The 17,496-nt window shown below is 42.5% G+C and overlaps 1 protein-coding gene across 1 annotated transcript; it reads left to right on the top strand.

Moving 5' to 3' along the window:
• Positions 1–517: 517 nt before the first annotated feature.
• plcxd3 (phosphatidylinositol-specific phospholipase C, X domain containing 3) lies at positions 518–15,845 on the top strand. The gene is made up of 6 exons (XM_061071902.1): positions 518–620; positions 8,785–9,041; positions 9,249–9,422; positions 10,923–11,098; positions 11,971–12,072; positions 13,096–15,845. Exons 1-6 carry the CDS (start codon positions 518–520, stop codon positions 13,253–13,255), a joined length of 972 nt encoding a protein of 323 aa, XP_060927885.1. The 3' UTR covers positions 13,256–15,845.
• Positions 15,846–17,496: the final 1,651 nt, after the last annotated feature.

Here is a 17,496-nt window from a genome sequence, read left to right as displayed (position 1 = left end):
CAGTCGGAAATGCTCAGAAATCATCTAGGAATTAACCTCTGATTTATTTTGAGTCAGTGCTCCAAGGTATATGGGAAAAGTAATAAAAATGCATGTGCACATCAATGGGTGTGTGTAAGACCCTGCACCTCTCAAGAGAAAAAGCAAACATTTGAGGAGCCCCTGTGATTTACTGTTGAAAGAAAACAAAAAGATTGATTCACTATTGGATATAAATTTTCTAGTGTAGGTAAATCCAGCATTGTCCTCGTGACAGTGGGATTGGTGCAGATTGTTGGAAACACAACCACCGACTGTTGAGTCACATGTGGATCCGTCCAACCTCATTTTCATAATTGTGCATTGCGCGCTGATGTGCACTGTTCAGGGGGGGGGGTAGGACCACAGCCCACAGTCTCAGTGGTGCGTGTGCGTGTGGGTGAGTGAGTGAAAGAGAGAGAGAGCCCACTCCAGCTTGGCACAGGCACCGGGTCTGGGAGAGAGGAGGCAGCAGCAGCGCGGTGTGCACGGCGGCAGCATGGCTTCGTCTCACGGGAGGTGCGACCAGCGGTTCGCAGACTGGATGTCAAGTTTACCGCCGAGCATGCACTCGATCCCGCTCACCAACCTGGCGATTCCCGGTAGGTGTCCCTTGATGTCCGCGTCTTCATCCGCGCGCATTGCACGCATCCCTCATAGACGAGGATTCAATTAGCAATCGATCATATTTAACGCTTTTGCAAAGTGTGATGTTGGACTTTTTGCCTCCAGTGCAACTCCTGCAAACTCAACATCCTGCGTTAGGTCCATTGCACCCGGTCAGAACCACGGCTGAGACCTGTTGCGCATCGTGAGAACAGTTCGGCTCCCTCCTGAAGGTTCTGAACCCGGAGGCTTCACAACCAATCAGACCTGCAGACGAGATCACCTGAGACAAAAAGAGGGGGCTCCCCCAGACTAATTTGCAATATTGCTACGGTGAAGCATGCGGAGCTGGTTAGTGCAGAACTTTGGGTTCTGGGGTGGTGGCCATGGAGGAGTAGACATGGGAGTGGGATGGATTCAGTCTCTCTGCGCTCAGATGATCCCATAGAACAGGAGCTGGTGGACCTCGAGCCAATCAGTGCGCAGAACCTCCTGGAAGTCCATTCAATTTGGAAAGGCTGTAAAGCCCACCACTGATGGACTGGCTTATTAGCAGCCAGCTAATTCCATATCTGCTGCTCGGTGATTATCACACCTCCATACATGGATTTATAATCCTCTCTCTCTCTCTCTGACTCCCCCCCCCCCCTCCCCTCTGTCTCGGTCTTGCGGTTGAACTACAGACACCTGATGTGTTTAGGTTCAACATGTGCACCGATGACATTTCTCAGGCAGATGACTTGCTGCTGCTGGTTCCAGTGAGGCGTGGCATGATAACAACTCTGACCACAGCTCTGAAGGATGCTCAGGCATGCAGTCCATCAACGACTCGATCAAATATCGAATGAAAGACAGTCACAGCTTGGCATGTATCACCTCATGCTTGCTGCTGGATAATGTGACATGCTGTGCCGCACCACAGTTCCCCCCCGTGCCAAGGCTCATGGGAACATGCTCTATCCCATTTAATTAGGTGTCATTACTTAAGATTGGCCCTAAGGCCTGCAGCTCAGCTGCTCTCAATCTGTCCTCCGACTGGATACAGATTCTGTAAACACCCTGTGTGTTCACATTCAGCGTAATGTTTGTCAGGATAAATTCCTTAATCCACAGGATGTTCGGAGGGTTTTATAGCAACCACGTGCTCTTCCTGTCTGATTCCTTTCAAAAGTCTGTCCCCTGCATCCTTTTCGTCTCATCTAAGAACACAGTATCACAAACCTTTGTTCAAGCAGGAATGAAACTGGGGCAGACAAGAAACAAAAAAAATGACTCTTTCATTCCCTCTTAAGTTTGAGTGATAAGATATTAAGAAGAGGAAACACTTCACCAGCTGGCACAGCCTTAATGACCGGGTGTTTGGAGTTGGATGTTGTGATGGTTTGACCCCCCCACAGTCCCCTGCTGCCAAAGAGCTCCACGGCCCAGTGTCAGTGTTGCCAGCATTGCACAGCTGTACTCATTATACCCAATTTTCTGCATGATTAGTTTATTTCAAGGATTCCTGGTGACACCGAAGACTTAATTAGCACCAGATTTGATGTTTTAATGGCATCTATTTGTCATGTTAAAAGTAGTTGGTATATGAACAAAGGCGCCAAAAGGAATTAAAGGATAATACTGTACATGACAATACACAGCACAATGTTTTACATATATAACAGCTACTGGATGTCAGATAATATTAATAATTTATCTTCAGTTATGTGCTTGGTTTTGTTTGTTTGTTTTTTTGTTTGTTTTCGGAGGGGGGGGGGGTAGTACGTTTGTGTAGGTAATTACAAAAGATACAATTTCCAATGACAAGCTCACAAAGTTTAGGGGGTTAATAGACTCTGGGATATTGCCTCAGTCCATCACGTGGACAGGTGGAAGTACCAGCTAATCCAAGCAACTGTACCTACCATAAGGTCATTTGTAACATACAAATGACCTTATCTACAGGGAGATAATGGAAATCAGTTTCCATAATGGGAGTTTCATTTGAATATGAAGTCTACTGACGATATAAAAAGGCAAATGCTGTCTAAACGGTTTTACAGAAAAGTACTATATATACTTCTTATCAAATTAACCACGCATGTAGGAGAAGAGTCAAAAGCATGAGTAATTGGCAGTTTTAAATGCTCTGTCACCCTTTCTGGGCATTTAGAAATGACTAGAAGCTGTTCATAAGATCCAAGGGGTCTGGATGAGATATTAAGGCAGAACCTTCAAACAAATAAAATAACCCTAAAACCAGTTATTTGGTAGCCATTGAAGAGAGATGAGAAGAGGGCGGTGGAGAGGTCAAGTCTTCTTGGAGAGAGTAACTGTTGAATTTTAGACAAGCTGCAGGGGAGACCAAGCTGACTCCTACAGACAGTTACAGTAAAAAGCATGTTTAAAGTCTATTGGCCTCTACTGAGAAAATGTTGTAAATGCAAAAAAGCTATCACTGAGGAGACGGTTGAACCTTAAAGGGTCAGAGGTGAGAACTTACGTTGTATTTCTGTTAAACTGACGGCCTTTAAGCATGTGAGAATAAAATGGTCTCTAGGATAGAGCCTTGTGGTACACCTCTGGGAGATTATCTGCAGAGGGTTATCAGCCCTGACCTTTAATAATGAGTCTCTGAATAGGTGAGGCAGCCCAATCCAGGAGGGAAAAAATGATGGATTTGTGTCGAACATAGCAGAGAGGTCCAATTGATTTAAAATTGAATATTTTCAGATTCTGAGAGACAAACCAGTAAATCATTTCACCCTGAAGGAGAATAGCTGTGAATTAAAATATTTTTCCACAAATGTATATAAAAACAACAATTTTGAAAAAAGATGTAATTGTATAGAATCACATTTAAAATGTTTTGATCAGAGGACATACGGGAACATAAGTATTGACAACTGAGTTGTATTTCCAGTTATTACAGAGTTATAGAGTTGTTTGTCATTCTGTGACTCACGACACAGCACAGCAGCCAAGTACATTGCTGTTTATTTATTACATAAAAATAAAAATTTTCATAATAATAATCATGTTGTCCTGTCTTCTGCTGGTCAGAACCACGTTGTATGTGATATAAGAGCATGGTTGCATATATATGTGACTCAGCATGTGTTGCACAACATATCAAGTCTACAAGTCAGTTGTCCTTGTAGCCAGTTTGACTCTTTAGCCAAAGTGTGCAGAGGTCAGAGGATGAACAGAAGAGTAGAGGCAAAGGGACTGGTAACAGATTAAAGACAGAGCTCAAAAAGGGAGAAAGAAGAGACAGAGAGAGGGAGTAGTTACTCTTTTCCTTTTCCCGAGCTGATCAGTGGGGTGGTTGGATTTTCTGTCACTATTTTGGATGTGTGAGGCGATCGCTGAAACTGCCTGGCTGTGTGTGACTGAGGTGGTCAGCAAAGTTGCACTTCCCAACCTATACTGTGAATCTGTTCTGCCTTGGTTCTGCCACCATGAAACAAGCTTAACTGGAGTGAAGAGGATGATTGTTAGAATTCCCCTCACATATATGTTTACTGCAGGTGTGCGCAGGAACTGAATATAGATTTTGATGTCTAAACTTCTAAGCAGTTAGGTTCAACTTTCCATAATTGTGTTAATATTCAACAGGCCAAAATAGTCAAATCTTATTTCTGGCTGTTTAAAGCTATATTGATTTGGCCACAAGGGGCTCAGATACACACCCCATTACCCTGATATACTATTTATTCTATTCTATTAGATCAATGTCAATGTTTCATTATCAATAATTATCAATACAGGTCTAAAACTTGTTATTGAAATGGTTTACTCAAGCAATAAGTGATACACACATTTTTGTATACTTAATTACAATGAAATAATTTGGCATGAGGGGAATTAACATTTAATTTGACTTTATTCAAAGAAGGAAAACTGCTGGCTTGAATAAGGGACTTGACCTCAGAGAAACTACAATGTCCACATTCCACCAAAGTGTCAGAATTCCATGAGTGAGCTTGTGTCACAGCCCAAAGCTTCACCAGAGGCAAGAAATAAATAACAAACCTTAGGCCGAAGGGACAGTTGTATGAAATTGAGATGGCCTCGAGGCAATAAAACTAAACCCGGCATCTTCAGTCTCGCTTCCTCCCTTGTGGTTGAGAAAAAAGGGGGCCGGCCTTTTAGCTGTTGATTTGTCCATCAGTCCCTTGACTAGATCCCTCTGCTGCCTCTTCAGCCCTGAACCGGGAAGATGGATGGTGTGCGATGCCAAGATAAACACTGGCTCCGCATGCAAGAGGTCTGAAGGGCAGGAAATCAGCCAGTTAAAAGCAATTGAGGAAGTCAAATTCAAATAACAACAAGGGAGAAGAAAATAGATTGCAAGAGGGAGAAAACCAGAGAGCGAGAGAGAGAAACACTTCTAGAGAAAAGAAGCAAATGGGGCGGTAAAGATGTGGCAGTGGTGCAGCTAGTCTCTGTTAATGCCCCCGTGAGTCATAACGCCCCGTAAATCCCTGTTCAGCTCCACTTTCGTTTGACCACATACGTTGTGTTTGACGAACTCAAATAATTTCAACCTCAACAAAAATGTTTACACTGCGTCTCAAACAAGATGGAGAAGAGGCTTTTCATTTTCTTCCTCTTCTATCCATCCCAAAATAGTTCTTAGAAAGAGTGCGTAGTGAGCAGTAATGATTTTTAATGAAAAAAGGCATAAACCACCAGCGGTTCTGTCTCAATGGTCTGCTCTCACACAGTCAAAAGGACTGTTAATGCAGGTCACCTCTCTGAAGTAACAGCTATTACCCTCCGCCACTGTCATCTTCATCATCATCATCATCATCAACAAGTGAATTCCTGCATTATATTATGTCTCCGCTTGTTTCAGCCTTTCTCTGACGCTTCCACTTTTCTTCACATCTTCTTCACTGCAGTCGAACATCAGCTTTTTTCGTGTCCATATCCTAGATTAAAACAAAAGATGGCGGACATGTCACCGATTGCCACTGTGCAGACTCTAGCTCATTCTGATGTTTTGGCTTCATGCCTGGATACAGGGAGACACGTCCATCTTTGTTTACTGTCTGTGGTCCATACATGGCATGTGACTAATTACCCATTATGTGACCATTGTGAGGGAAGAGCACATATTGGATACAATAGTTGACGTGGACAAGAATAAAATTGTCTCAATTCTGAGACAGAATTATTTGTTCAATTTTGTATGAGCATTAAGATTCATTGGCACCACCTAGAAAAATGTGAATGTTTGCTCACGTCTCCATATGAATGCAGTAATCCTGAAACGTGGCTCAGCTTTAAGGTTGAGCAAATAATGAATCACGTTCAGAGCTCAGGTACAAACGCTGGATTGTGGTGAATTGCAGTTTCCACGACGCTGCAGCTTCTCAGCAAACGTTCTGCACTCCTGGCAAAATGTTTGGCCCCTTCAGGGTTGATAATGTCTCCGACTTCCTGTGAGGTTGTGTCTCTCTGCAGTCAAACATACTGCACAGGCCTTTTTTTTGTCATGCATATTCAAGACAATGTTTGTTAGTGATGCACAAACAAGTTTTATGAGTTTGCCTGAGGTGTTCAGCTGATAATATATAGTTGGTTGTAGGTCACAGGGGACAGATGACTGTAATTTATATTGAGTGCAATATCATAATAATAAAGATGTCAGGAGCATCCATGATATTACAGATTTGAAGTAACATCTTAAGCAAAAAGTCAAATATTTCCCAAATCCAACCTCTCATATGCACAGATTTACAGAATTTCAGTGACATTGAGTTGAATATCTTTTGATTTTGGGCCATAAAAGCAAATTTGAAAAATCAAGATTGTTTCCCCCTTTTCAACCATCAGAGTGGAAGAGTAACATTCTCCTGCAAGAGCAGCAGATCCAGCCGTAGTATCGGGCTAAGGTCACACTCTGTGTCACTGTGACCCTGCTGATGCAGCTCAGCCTGCAGCGATGCTGTTTGTCGCGCTGCCCCAGGATTCTGCTGTCTCCCCTGCTTATGGTCATTCTGTTGGCCGACTGTGAAGACCTGCCACTGCAGCACGGAGCTGAAGGTCAACTCGGCTTCTGTGTGCGTGTCCGTGCGGCGGCTGAGGACGGTTTTGCGTTTGTGAGGGAACGTGATGACGGGACAAAAGGAGGATGAGAAATTGATTGCAGCAATGTGAGCAGGAGGCAGATACCACAATTAATGTCAGCTTAATTTGCATAACACACACACACACACACACACACTCCTGCTCTTTCGTCATGGAAGGATACACAATCTCCAACTAATGGAAATCGCCTTGGATCCGTTTCAAATGTCACAAAGGCAGTATTGACAATCTTTTGTCATCACCCTCACTGAATCGATAAGATATTGACAGGAGGCTCGTACAGTCAATCCCGTGTTATTACTTTCTTTTAGATGATTTGAAACCCGCATTTATTATTAATTATGTTTACAGATTAACTTGATTAACTCTAAAGCACAGTGATGCATATTGCTCATTAACAGATAGTGGGGTCTCTCTATTCAGCTTCAGTTTTATCTGCTGAGGTTATGAGATGTTTTTTATCTGAGATTTGTGCTGCCATGCTAACAAACAATGGCAGTTAATGAAAATTCATCAGCGTTTATACCTTCAGATCAGATGATGATGATGAGCAACACAGATCATTTCTGTATCTGTATTTCTGAAGTCAGTGGCGGATCTAGGATTTTATCCATGTACTGCTTCTTATTCAGTAATATGCACATTACAATTTCTTTAGAATTGATGGTAAGTGACTAGTTTTTGTTAAGACTACTGACAGGACACTTGCTGTGCAGGGGCCAATCAAATTTCAGCTGAGGTCACTGAAGTGCATTTGAATTCAAGCAGTGGTTCAGCCACTTTAACTGTTACTCTGTTCTGTTAATATTCTTCTTCTTCTTTCTTAGCCTTTAATTCTCTGTCGACTTTGCGAGATATTATCTGACAACTGGAAACACCTTGAAAAACATTCTTGTTAAATTGATGATAAGATATTGAGAAAAAGTTCATCTAGAATATAACTAACAAGGCTCTCGGAGAAAGTGGCCTCCAGGAATTGAGTTTGTAAGATTTAGCAGCGGTGTTCCTATTATCTGAAATAAAATACTCTATCCACGAAGAACCTGTGAATAACAGATCTGAGGATTTATAACTTTTTTCTAGACGGTTGGAAAATCTCTAAGGGTCTGAAATTGCAAACTGAGTCTTTGAGGACCAGACTGATTTGGCACATTTTGAAGGCAACCCACTTGTATCAGGGATTTTACGATTGGTAATTTGTTTTTGAAACAGTTTTTTATCTTATTTGTTGAAATCTTCTTCACGTCCTGACAGCCATCAATAGATAAAGCCGTCTGAAAAGAAAAAGAGAAATAGCCGGTGTCTGTGGCCCTCGCAGGACTGTGATAAACATGTCTTACCAACCTGAGCTTTATCATTAACATAATTTTCCTGTCAAATGTCCAACACGTGAAGGCTCCTGCTTCTCAAATGGGCAAATTTTAAAAATGTTTGGTTTAGATTTTGGACTTTGAAGACATGACCCATGTTTTATTGACCGATGGATTAATTAGCCATAAAGATAAGCATTAGCTGCTGGATGTTATCACAAGGTTACAGTTCCTGCTCTTGATTTACATCTCTCCAATTCTCAACTCAAGGCCCAACTTCTTGTTTCTCGAGCTTTTAACTACATCTCAACTAAACCATTCCCATGACAACGGAGAAACTTCATCTGCTGATTAGGCCACAACATTGAACATTTCAATCTTTTTTTCTAACATCCTGCAGAGTGGATCAAACTGTGAAGTACACACACACAGTAACTGGAGGTGTACAAAGAGATAGAAACCACCAACTACTGCATTTGTGGATTCACGATAAAACAATATTTGCTGTGTGATATATAAGAAAAACATGAAATAATAAGCACAGCTCTGTTTTGCTGTTTTGGATGAAAAACATCAGTGTTTGTCTGCACAGTCATACTTGTTTTCAACTTGTCAGAGTTCATGACTTCTGACCACGGATGCTGTTATTCACATTGTCTGGTTGTTGCCATGGCACCAGTCAGGTTCCAGCACTTAACCCACTAGTCCTGCCTTGCACCACCACATAGTATGTAAAACCAGTATGCCGATTCATGTTTGTGTCCTTTTCCAGGCTCCCATGATTCCTTCAGTTTCTACATCGACGAGTCATCCCCGGTGGGCCCCGAGCAGCCGGAGACGGTGCAGAACTTCGTCTCAGTTTTTGGCACGGTTGCCAAGAAGCTCATGAGGAAGTGGTTAGCTACGCAGACGATGAACTTCACCAGCCAACTGGAGTCCGGGATCCGCTTCTTTGATCTGCGCATCTCCACCAAGCCCCGCGACCCCGAGAATGAGCTGTTCTTCGCCCACGGGCTCTTCAGCGCCACGGTCAGTGCGGAGCGCAGTTCTGATGGGATGAATATTTAGCCATGCTTGTGGTTGCTAAGTGACGTTAGTACCATTCTGTGTGCTTATGCGTGAGTGAAGTCTGAGAGCTTAATCATACCAGGTCCTTCAGGGATTTTGAGTTTACATCACAGCTATGTCTGTAAAAAAATGATTAATATGTATTTTGTTCCTATTTGTGTTTCTTAGGTCAGAGAAGGTCTCAAGCAGATCAGCGGTTTCCTGTCAACTCACTCCAGAGAGGTTGTGTTCCTGGACTTTAACCACTTCTATGGCGTGCAGAACATGCACCATGAAAAACTGGTGGCCATGTTGAAGGAGGTGTTCGGAGACAAGCTCTGCCCGGTCGTTTTCGCTCAGGAGGTAAGGTCAAATGTTGAAAATGCTTTTGGTAATTATTGGTTTCTGCTCGGTACAATGTGATTTATATGTTTTGATCACTTAAAGCTGGAGAGCCAGACTTATTTTAGCCAGGGCTTTAACAGGCGAGAAACAACTGAGATGGAGTATTGTGGAAAAAACCTGTGCAGGATCGGAGGAAAGTTAAAAGCTTCACATGAAATAAAGAAACTTTTTGTTCATAGGAAGAATTACAGTGAAAAAAAGAAAGCGTTCAATGGCAAAGACAAAAACAGGTTTACCAATGAAGTGGCTTTTCCTCGTTGGAATGAAAGAAGAGAAGGGACTGAGGCCGACTCCTTTTTGCTCTTGGCTAGGTTGGCACTTATTGAATGTTGTGAATCGGCTGTGTAGCTCTTACATAAATGATGTATTATTGTTCTGGATCTTTAGATGTGTCTCTTCTTTACCACAGTTTGAATTGAGAATTTCATCAGCCATAATATTTGAACCATCCAAGATACCCCAAGCTACAAGATTGTGAAATGATGTAACACGCTCCTGAAGAAGGCACAAGTCCTGATAATATCAGCAGCTTTTTAAGATAAACCTGTTTCATTCACGATGTCAAAGGAGAAGTAGTGCACTACCCACAATCCTCAGGTGTAATAGCGGCGTTTCAGATTGGTAACCACGGAAATGTTTACTACAAGCGCAAAAATAAGAATCAGATCGTTCAGCGTTACATTTACCACAGAGCAACCGTGATTTCCCTTCTGAGCATGCTGTGTTCCTTCCAGAGATGAGGAAGAGGTTTTGCTCTGATACAAATGTTTTATGGTCCCGATTCATTTTGTAGTAAGTCAGTCTCTCTGGTTCCGCGCTAAATAACTTTGAGACTGGAGTAAATGAATTGGGTCTAAAAGTGGGCAATCCCTGTTACACTGCATTGCCTCTGTTGCTGTCTGTCCACAGTCCTGAGGTGAGGGCATATGTGAAGAGCTTGAACTTCATTCATGGAAAATATCTATAAGTGCATTGTTTTGTAAAATTGCTTTTGGATTACACTCAAATGAACAAACTGCTGCACACAGAGCTGCAACTCTAGCAATATTAAAAGGATTGATTGAACATGTTCTTGCAGTTGGTCTATGCAATGCGGGGTTTACCTTTTAAAAGCCTGAAATAGCTAAAAAAGGACAAACAAACTTTTAAAATTAATTCTTGATAAGAAATTAGATATTTTAAAAAAGTGGCTGTTTTGTGACTAAGCTGTCTGTTTTCAAAGATCTGACAGTTTATATGGTCAATTGGTATTGAACAGCGGTGCTTTATAATCACTGTGATTCTCTGTAACCAGCAAGTGGATCCACTTATTTCTAATTGCTTCTATTCAAATGCACATAAAGCTTTTCTAAGTAACCACCAGTGACATCTCGGCGACGTGTGTAAAAAGAAATTCTGTCACTCTTTTAATATTTCTCTTTTGTCTCATCCCTGCACGACGTCCCCCTCTGTCTCCAGGTGAGTCTGCAGTATCTGTGGGAGAAGGATTATCAGGTCCTGGTCTTCTATCACCACCCCATGGCCCTGGAGGTGCCCTTCCTGTGGCCGGGCCAGATGATGCCCTCTCCCTGGGCCAACACCACGGACCCAGAGAAGCTGGTTCAGTTCCTTCAAGCTTCTGTCACTGACCGCAGGTCGGCCGCTTGGTTTATGCTTTCATGGGCAACTTAAATCCTAGATGCATTAAGTGAAATGGGACGTAATGGGATGTTTGTGCTGCTAATAGCTTTTATAGCTTTTACAAATGAATCATCCAATGTGATTCGTCATTCTGTCATGATTTAAGATTGACTCTCATTATGCTCATACTTTGCTAAGACGTTGGAGCTAATGATTTAATTACTTGTCCATTAGCTTGCTGTACGAATGGAGTATTTTTTGATCAAATGCACAGTGAATCACAATTGTTTGGATGTTTGACGCACATTGAAATGAGTCCTCTTCTAAGTAAAATTCCAAGTAAAACTACATATGTACTCTGTGAAGCATACAGATGAGAACGAAATGGATTTGAGGGAGTGTGGGCCAAATCTGTCCTGAAACAATTTTTTCTATGTGGGGGTAGCTAGACTGTCGTCTCACTGGTTCCCAGTTTGAATCCTGGTTCGGCCAGAGTCTTTCTTGGTTCCTCCCATGTAGTTTGGGGGAATTGGAGACTCTAGATTGACAGTGTGTGAGATGTGAGTGTGAACTGATGTTTGTCTCTGTATAATCTTGCTGACGCCCCTCAGTGTCTGCTGGGATTGGCTCCAGCTCCCCATTTACAGAAAATGGGAAGAGTTTCAGCAAAATCCCACATAAATTTGCATGTAAAAATGATTGTGTCTATGATTTTCTTTCCAGCAGCGTGTTTTTTGTTTTGTTGTGGGAACTTAGAGTAATTCATTCTCCAGTTTATTTATGTATGTCCCACCTCTCTGCATCTGCTTTACATAAAAGGATTAAATGGCCCAAAAAAAGAGAGAAACAAGAAAGATCTTCTAAATCTTGTGTGTGTCTCTTGCAGGAGGAAGGGCTCGTTCTTTGTCTCCCAGGTGGTTCTGACACCGAAGGCGAGCACCGTGATGAAGGGTATGGCGAGCGGACTGAGGGAGACCATCACAGAAAGGTGTGTACGCCCCTTGTGTGTGTTTGTGTGTGTGTTTGTGTGTGTGTGTGTGTGTGTGTGTGTGTGTGTGTGTGTCTTTGTGTGTGTATGTGTGTGTGTGTGTGTGTGTGTGTGTGTGTGTGTGTGTGTGTGTGTGTGTGTGTGTGTGTGTGTGTGTGTGTGACATAGAATAAGCAAAAAGTTCACGTCCAGTATAACACAACGATTGGATAAGAGGCAGGATTTGCACCAGCAGTGTCACATAATGTTAAACATATACACCGACACTGTGGGGCCAGAAAGATAGCACCCCCACTACCCCCCCCCCCCCACCCCCACCCCCCCACAGTCATGTGACTCATCGTGGTGTTTATATCTACATCCACAGGCATGTTGGTTTCTGCAGGTGTCCCCGGGCGATTGACACTGACCCCATTCAAGTTTTATAATTTTTTTTGAAGCTGCCACAAACCCGAGGCGATGCTTCTCATCTTTCCCCTCCCTCCCCCGTATCGCTCATTCTCAGTTACACTGGAGGATTTTTCTTTCCTGATTCACCCTTAGCTTTATCTGTATTTCACGCCCTCTTAATGTCACCAGTTTGTTAAAAGCCTCCGCGGGCAAAGCCATCAATTTCCTTGGCATGAATTATTTATTTGATAACTCCACTATCAGCCGTTCTCACCGGGGGTGCGGCTGCTTTGATGTCGGCATCCTTTTCAAAACTCCATCCATTCATATTTGCTACAAAGAACGACCAGTGCAGGGAAGGAGGAGACGACACACAGAATTTTTGCAGAAAGACATCTGCAGGAGTTACATCCTCCTCTGGTGCTCGACTCGTGAAACACGTCCAGCAAGTGTCATCATCCCAGTGGGGCTCTGGCTCGCACACGACCCGTGCTGCCTCACGGAGATCTTTGATCAGAGCGTTAAACCGACCAACCATGAATCACCCTTGCTTCTATCCCTCTCTGTATCTTTTGTGACTTTATTCCCCCTCTTCCCACCCTTACGTGTGTGTGTTTCCGTGCCTCCTCTCAGGGCCTTACCGGGCATGATGCAGTGGATCCGATCGCAGCGACCCGGCGAGAGCGGCATCAACATCATCACAGCTGACTTTGTGGAGCTCGGGGAGTTCATCAGTGCCGTCATCACCCTCAACTATCACCTGGACGAGGAAGACGACGACGATGCCACCTGAGAGCCTGCGGGGGGGCGGCATCAGTGGCTGGGTCTGCGCTCTCTTTTCTCTTTGGCATTTATTCCAGGAGGGGGGCTTCACTGCTCCTTTCTCTTTATTTAGGGCTGTAGTGAATTGAGGAGAGAAAGGCGGAAAAGATGGGTTTAGTAGAAGCAGCGCCTGGTGTTTGGTTTGGGCACCGGGAGAGAATGAGAGTCGGCTCGGTTCCGGTTCTGAGGGACCCGTTTTTTCGAGATATGAATTTTCTTTTCTTTTTCTCGTGCTGTAAAAAGATAACTGCCTTTTCCAGGCTGTTTCTGTTTCTAGGCTCACCGCTTCATCAAGCGTAGATCCCTCCGAGCGTATCAACTTTCTGCTAAATGTCCTGGTTAATCATTCTTGATATTCTTGTGACAGTGAGATTCTTCTACGGTTTTAAACAAGTCTGTGAAACTTAAAACCACTCAAATTGTACGTTGGTGTAAGTAGCTAGAAATTGTCTGTCTTCTTTTTTTTAAATTATTTAAATCATCGTTAAAGAGAAATTTTCTGGAGCTTCTATCTCTCATTGTGTTTTCTTCCAGTAATAGTCGCACATGAAGTCACCTTGCAAGGTAGAGACCTGCGCACACCGGTTAACCTCGTTCACCTGCTGGCTCCAAACCAGTGCAGCTTCACGCCAGGATAAAAGTACCGTTAAGTGATGTGAAGTTAATCTTGTTTGCATCTCAATGAAACAATCATTTTCACCTTCTCAGTGTTGCTTAAAGTTCAAGAGAATCTGCTGGGGATGCGTTCGATGTCATTGTCAGTAAAACGTTATCAGGGTTGTTCACCTGCAGAGAGTATTTGTATCATCTCAGCGGTTTATTGAGGTTGATTGATTCAGCAGAGTGGCTCATCCTATCCCTCACTCTCAATGTTTCTTTTTTTCCTACAATATAAATCTCTGTTGCCACAGGCCTCAGAGTACTAGAAAGAAAAATCAAACTATAGTGATGCATTCAATGTCCTTATCTTATCCACTTTATCCAGATGGCCCACCTGCAGTATTTAGGAGTATTTAAGATTTCAATCGGTTATGTGCTGAGATTTATGGAATAAACCCATTGGCTAACTATAACCATGGTTGAACATATTTGTATATACGTTGCTGAACATTAAACTCTCTGTAGACGCATGATACAAACAAAGTGCAGCTGTCAAACTGCCAGCGAGACCAACGTATTGGATTTTGTCGTGGGTGCTGAGTCGTGATAGCCGAGTACAAAAATACTGTACGAGAGCAAATCCAATGTCTATGAGTCCTCTGCAGAATCTTTGCCCCCCTGTGCTGCATGTGTGTCTCTGCTCGCTGCTGTCGTGCAGTACTTTTACTGTGTGAGTCAGAAGCAGGTGATTGAGTTGCTTCACGCTCCCCCAGCGAGCCGTTACTTCAAGTCAGAAGAGGTTGAACACCACAATTCAGAGACAGCAGATCTCCATGTGACACAAGTACTTTGACACTTGACAGTAAATGTTTAGTTGAGGTGTAGCTGTAGCTCTTTGGTGTCCACTTTCAATTAGGTGTTTCATGTTTATGAATGTTTCTGGATTTCTGGTGCAATACATTTAGTGCACTCCCATTTTTTTTTTTTTTTTTATATGTTAATGGCATTTCCCTCCTTACCCTGCAATATCTTCTAAAGGACGGAAGAGTACGTTGAAATGACTGAGAAAAGACAATGGAGATATTTTTTACACTTTATGCATGAAACAAAAAAATGTGCATAGCAGTCAAACATTCACACACCTTATTAAATTAACTGTGGCGTTTTCTGCAGAGAATGTATTCTGTCAGGGCAGTTTAGTTTGTCTAGTTTGGTCACGTTAAACCAATAACAGAAAACTCAACTGTTTGGATTTGTGAATGTATGCGTCTCGTGAGTCATGTGATTGAGCGACTGGGTCTCAGCAGGAGTGTCATGTTTGTATCATATGCTTAAATGTAAAGATTCCAGTTCAAACAGTACTTCAGTGTGGTTTCATGTTAAAATGTTTTATATCGTGGCAAGTTTGTACATACTGTAATTGCAAATAGTATACTGCCGATAAATTGTAAATGATACAAATTTATTGTGAAGAGTCATCGACGACGATTTCTTAACATCTAGCTAGACCGAGCTTTCATACTGCTTCTTGTTTTCATATGTATTTGGTACTTCACAGTTTTTGTGCATGATCAACAACTTTCTTCATGCACCTTACGAGGGTTCATGAGGTTTGTGCATTAACTTCTGTTGTTTTTATGCACATTGTTCCTTAGAGCATCTGGAAATGTGTTTTCCCTTTAAAACAAACCTCCAAATGAATATATTTTTTAAATGTCGCTCCGCTGCCCAACACAGATTGAGAGAGTGAACCCACCACACGTGAACGGAACGGAAAGATGCTTGCAAATCGTGTTGTGAGGATAATTTGTGTCTTCCCTGGTCTACACTGTTGTTGTTGCCTTTATGTTCTGGTGTGAAACGAGTCCCTTTGCTGTTGTGAAACTCAAAAACCTTCGTTCCAATCAAAGTGACTCTGTACTAAGTGGAAAATGGCCGATCAAATAAAGCTTCTATGCTGATGACTGACTGATGTGTCCTTTCCTGACCGGTCTCTGGCTTATTGAGTGGTGATTGGTTGGGTATTTGCTGGAGTGAAAGTAAATCATCATTAAAGCCATTTCAATGAAACTGTAATTTAATTAGATCGGCAAATGGCAGCACTCCACAACTCAACGGACTATGTGGATCCACAGCTTTTAAGCAAACATACACCAGTATTTTATTCACTATCTGTGCAGGGTAGCATCCTAAAATCCTCCAGTTTCCACGGTGATGAGGATGGAGGTGGGTGGGTAGTGGCACCTAGAGTGACCTTGCTGAGACTGTGTTTTGTAATTCAGCATCTGCCTTACTGCAGCCAGGTATCTCTTATAAAGAGGAAGCTGAAGTAACTGAGACGCTGGGTGGCCGACTGTGTGTGTGTGTGTGTGCATCTCACTGTAGCTTTCACCTTTTAACAAAAATGTATTTCCTTGAGTTAATCTGGCAGACCTATCATGCATGTGATGCAAGCATGTAGCTTTTTGATAAATAATTACTGAATCGAATGATCAAGCCCTCGTGTTAACGCTTGTTAATTTAGGTTAATTGAATTAGCAAACTAACAGTGTTGCGGTGGTAACAACAAACCAGACCTGGCATCGAGTGCTTTAGTTGCGCATTTCAACAATGGAAGGAAAAAGGCAAACATGTTTAGGTTTTTGTGTAGATGTGTGAGAATTCTATAAATGTTCCTGTAATTCCTCTCTATGTCTGTGGAATATTAATGGACCTGGAGAAACGAGTAAAATGTACCGTTATTTTGTTCATGAGAGTACGAGCAAATTTGGTTCTGTCTGTCGTCCTCTGTCACACACACACACACACACACACACACAATCTCAGGCAAACACAAAAATGAGGAGGAGGTTGAGGTGTAGGAGGTAGAGATGGATGTGGCATTCAGACAGCTTAAAGAAGGGCAGCGGCGAGATGCACACTTTCGCTAAAATTTTGGAGTGTGAGGAGGAGATATCATCTGCATATAGAAGCTTCAATAACCACAATCTGCAACATTACAGCGAGAGAGACATAAAACACAGCATAAAAAGCTCAACGAAAAAGAGCCAGCACTCTACTTACTTATATAGTTAATACTTTTCAGTTCCCTAAACATGCCAAATGTTTTTCATTAAATCCATGAATCATTCTCTGAGAAATCAATGAAAATGTTATAATAAAATGTTCAGGAAAGTGAAAACATATTCCTACATCCGCACCAAAATATAATGGTAACTTTCCTGACCCAAACCACATCCTTCCACCCAATTTCACAATCATCCGTCCGTCCAGTATTTTTGAGTGATACTGTTAGCTAACATATAAGCAGATGAACAAACTCCTCCCTGGAGCCTCATGTTTCATGTTAGTAGGACTAAAAGGGTAACATCGTCCAGTATTCCACAACAGATTTGAGAAAAATCTGGAACAAATGAGTTGGGAACCACTGGCTTATAGTTTCGGCAGTTCAGATGCTTCAGAGCGTTAAAAGACATGAATATCACAGACGTGTTGAATTTCTGATTTATACTGGAGGGATGTTGGCATATGAACTGCACGATCACTGCCTCGCTCACTGTCTGAGCCTCGCAGACCGTCGTCCTCTGGCAGAGAAAACTTCCAGGGCAGATG

Source organism: Limanda limanda, chromosome 5 (assembly GCF_963576545.1).
Source record: "Limanda limanda chromosome 5, fLimLim1.1, whole genome shotgun sequence".
Lineage (NCBI taxonomy): Eukaryota > Metazoa > Chordata > Actinopteri > Pleuronectiformes > Pleuronectidae > Limanda > Limanda limanda.
Note: the sequence above shows the minus strand (reverse complement) of the source record. Positions and strands in the feature narration are given on the sequence as shown.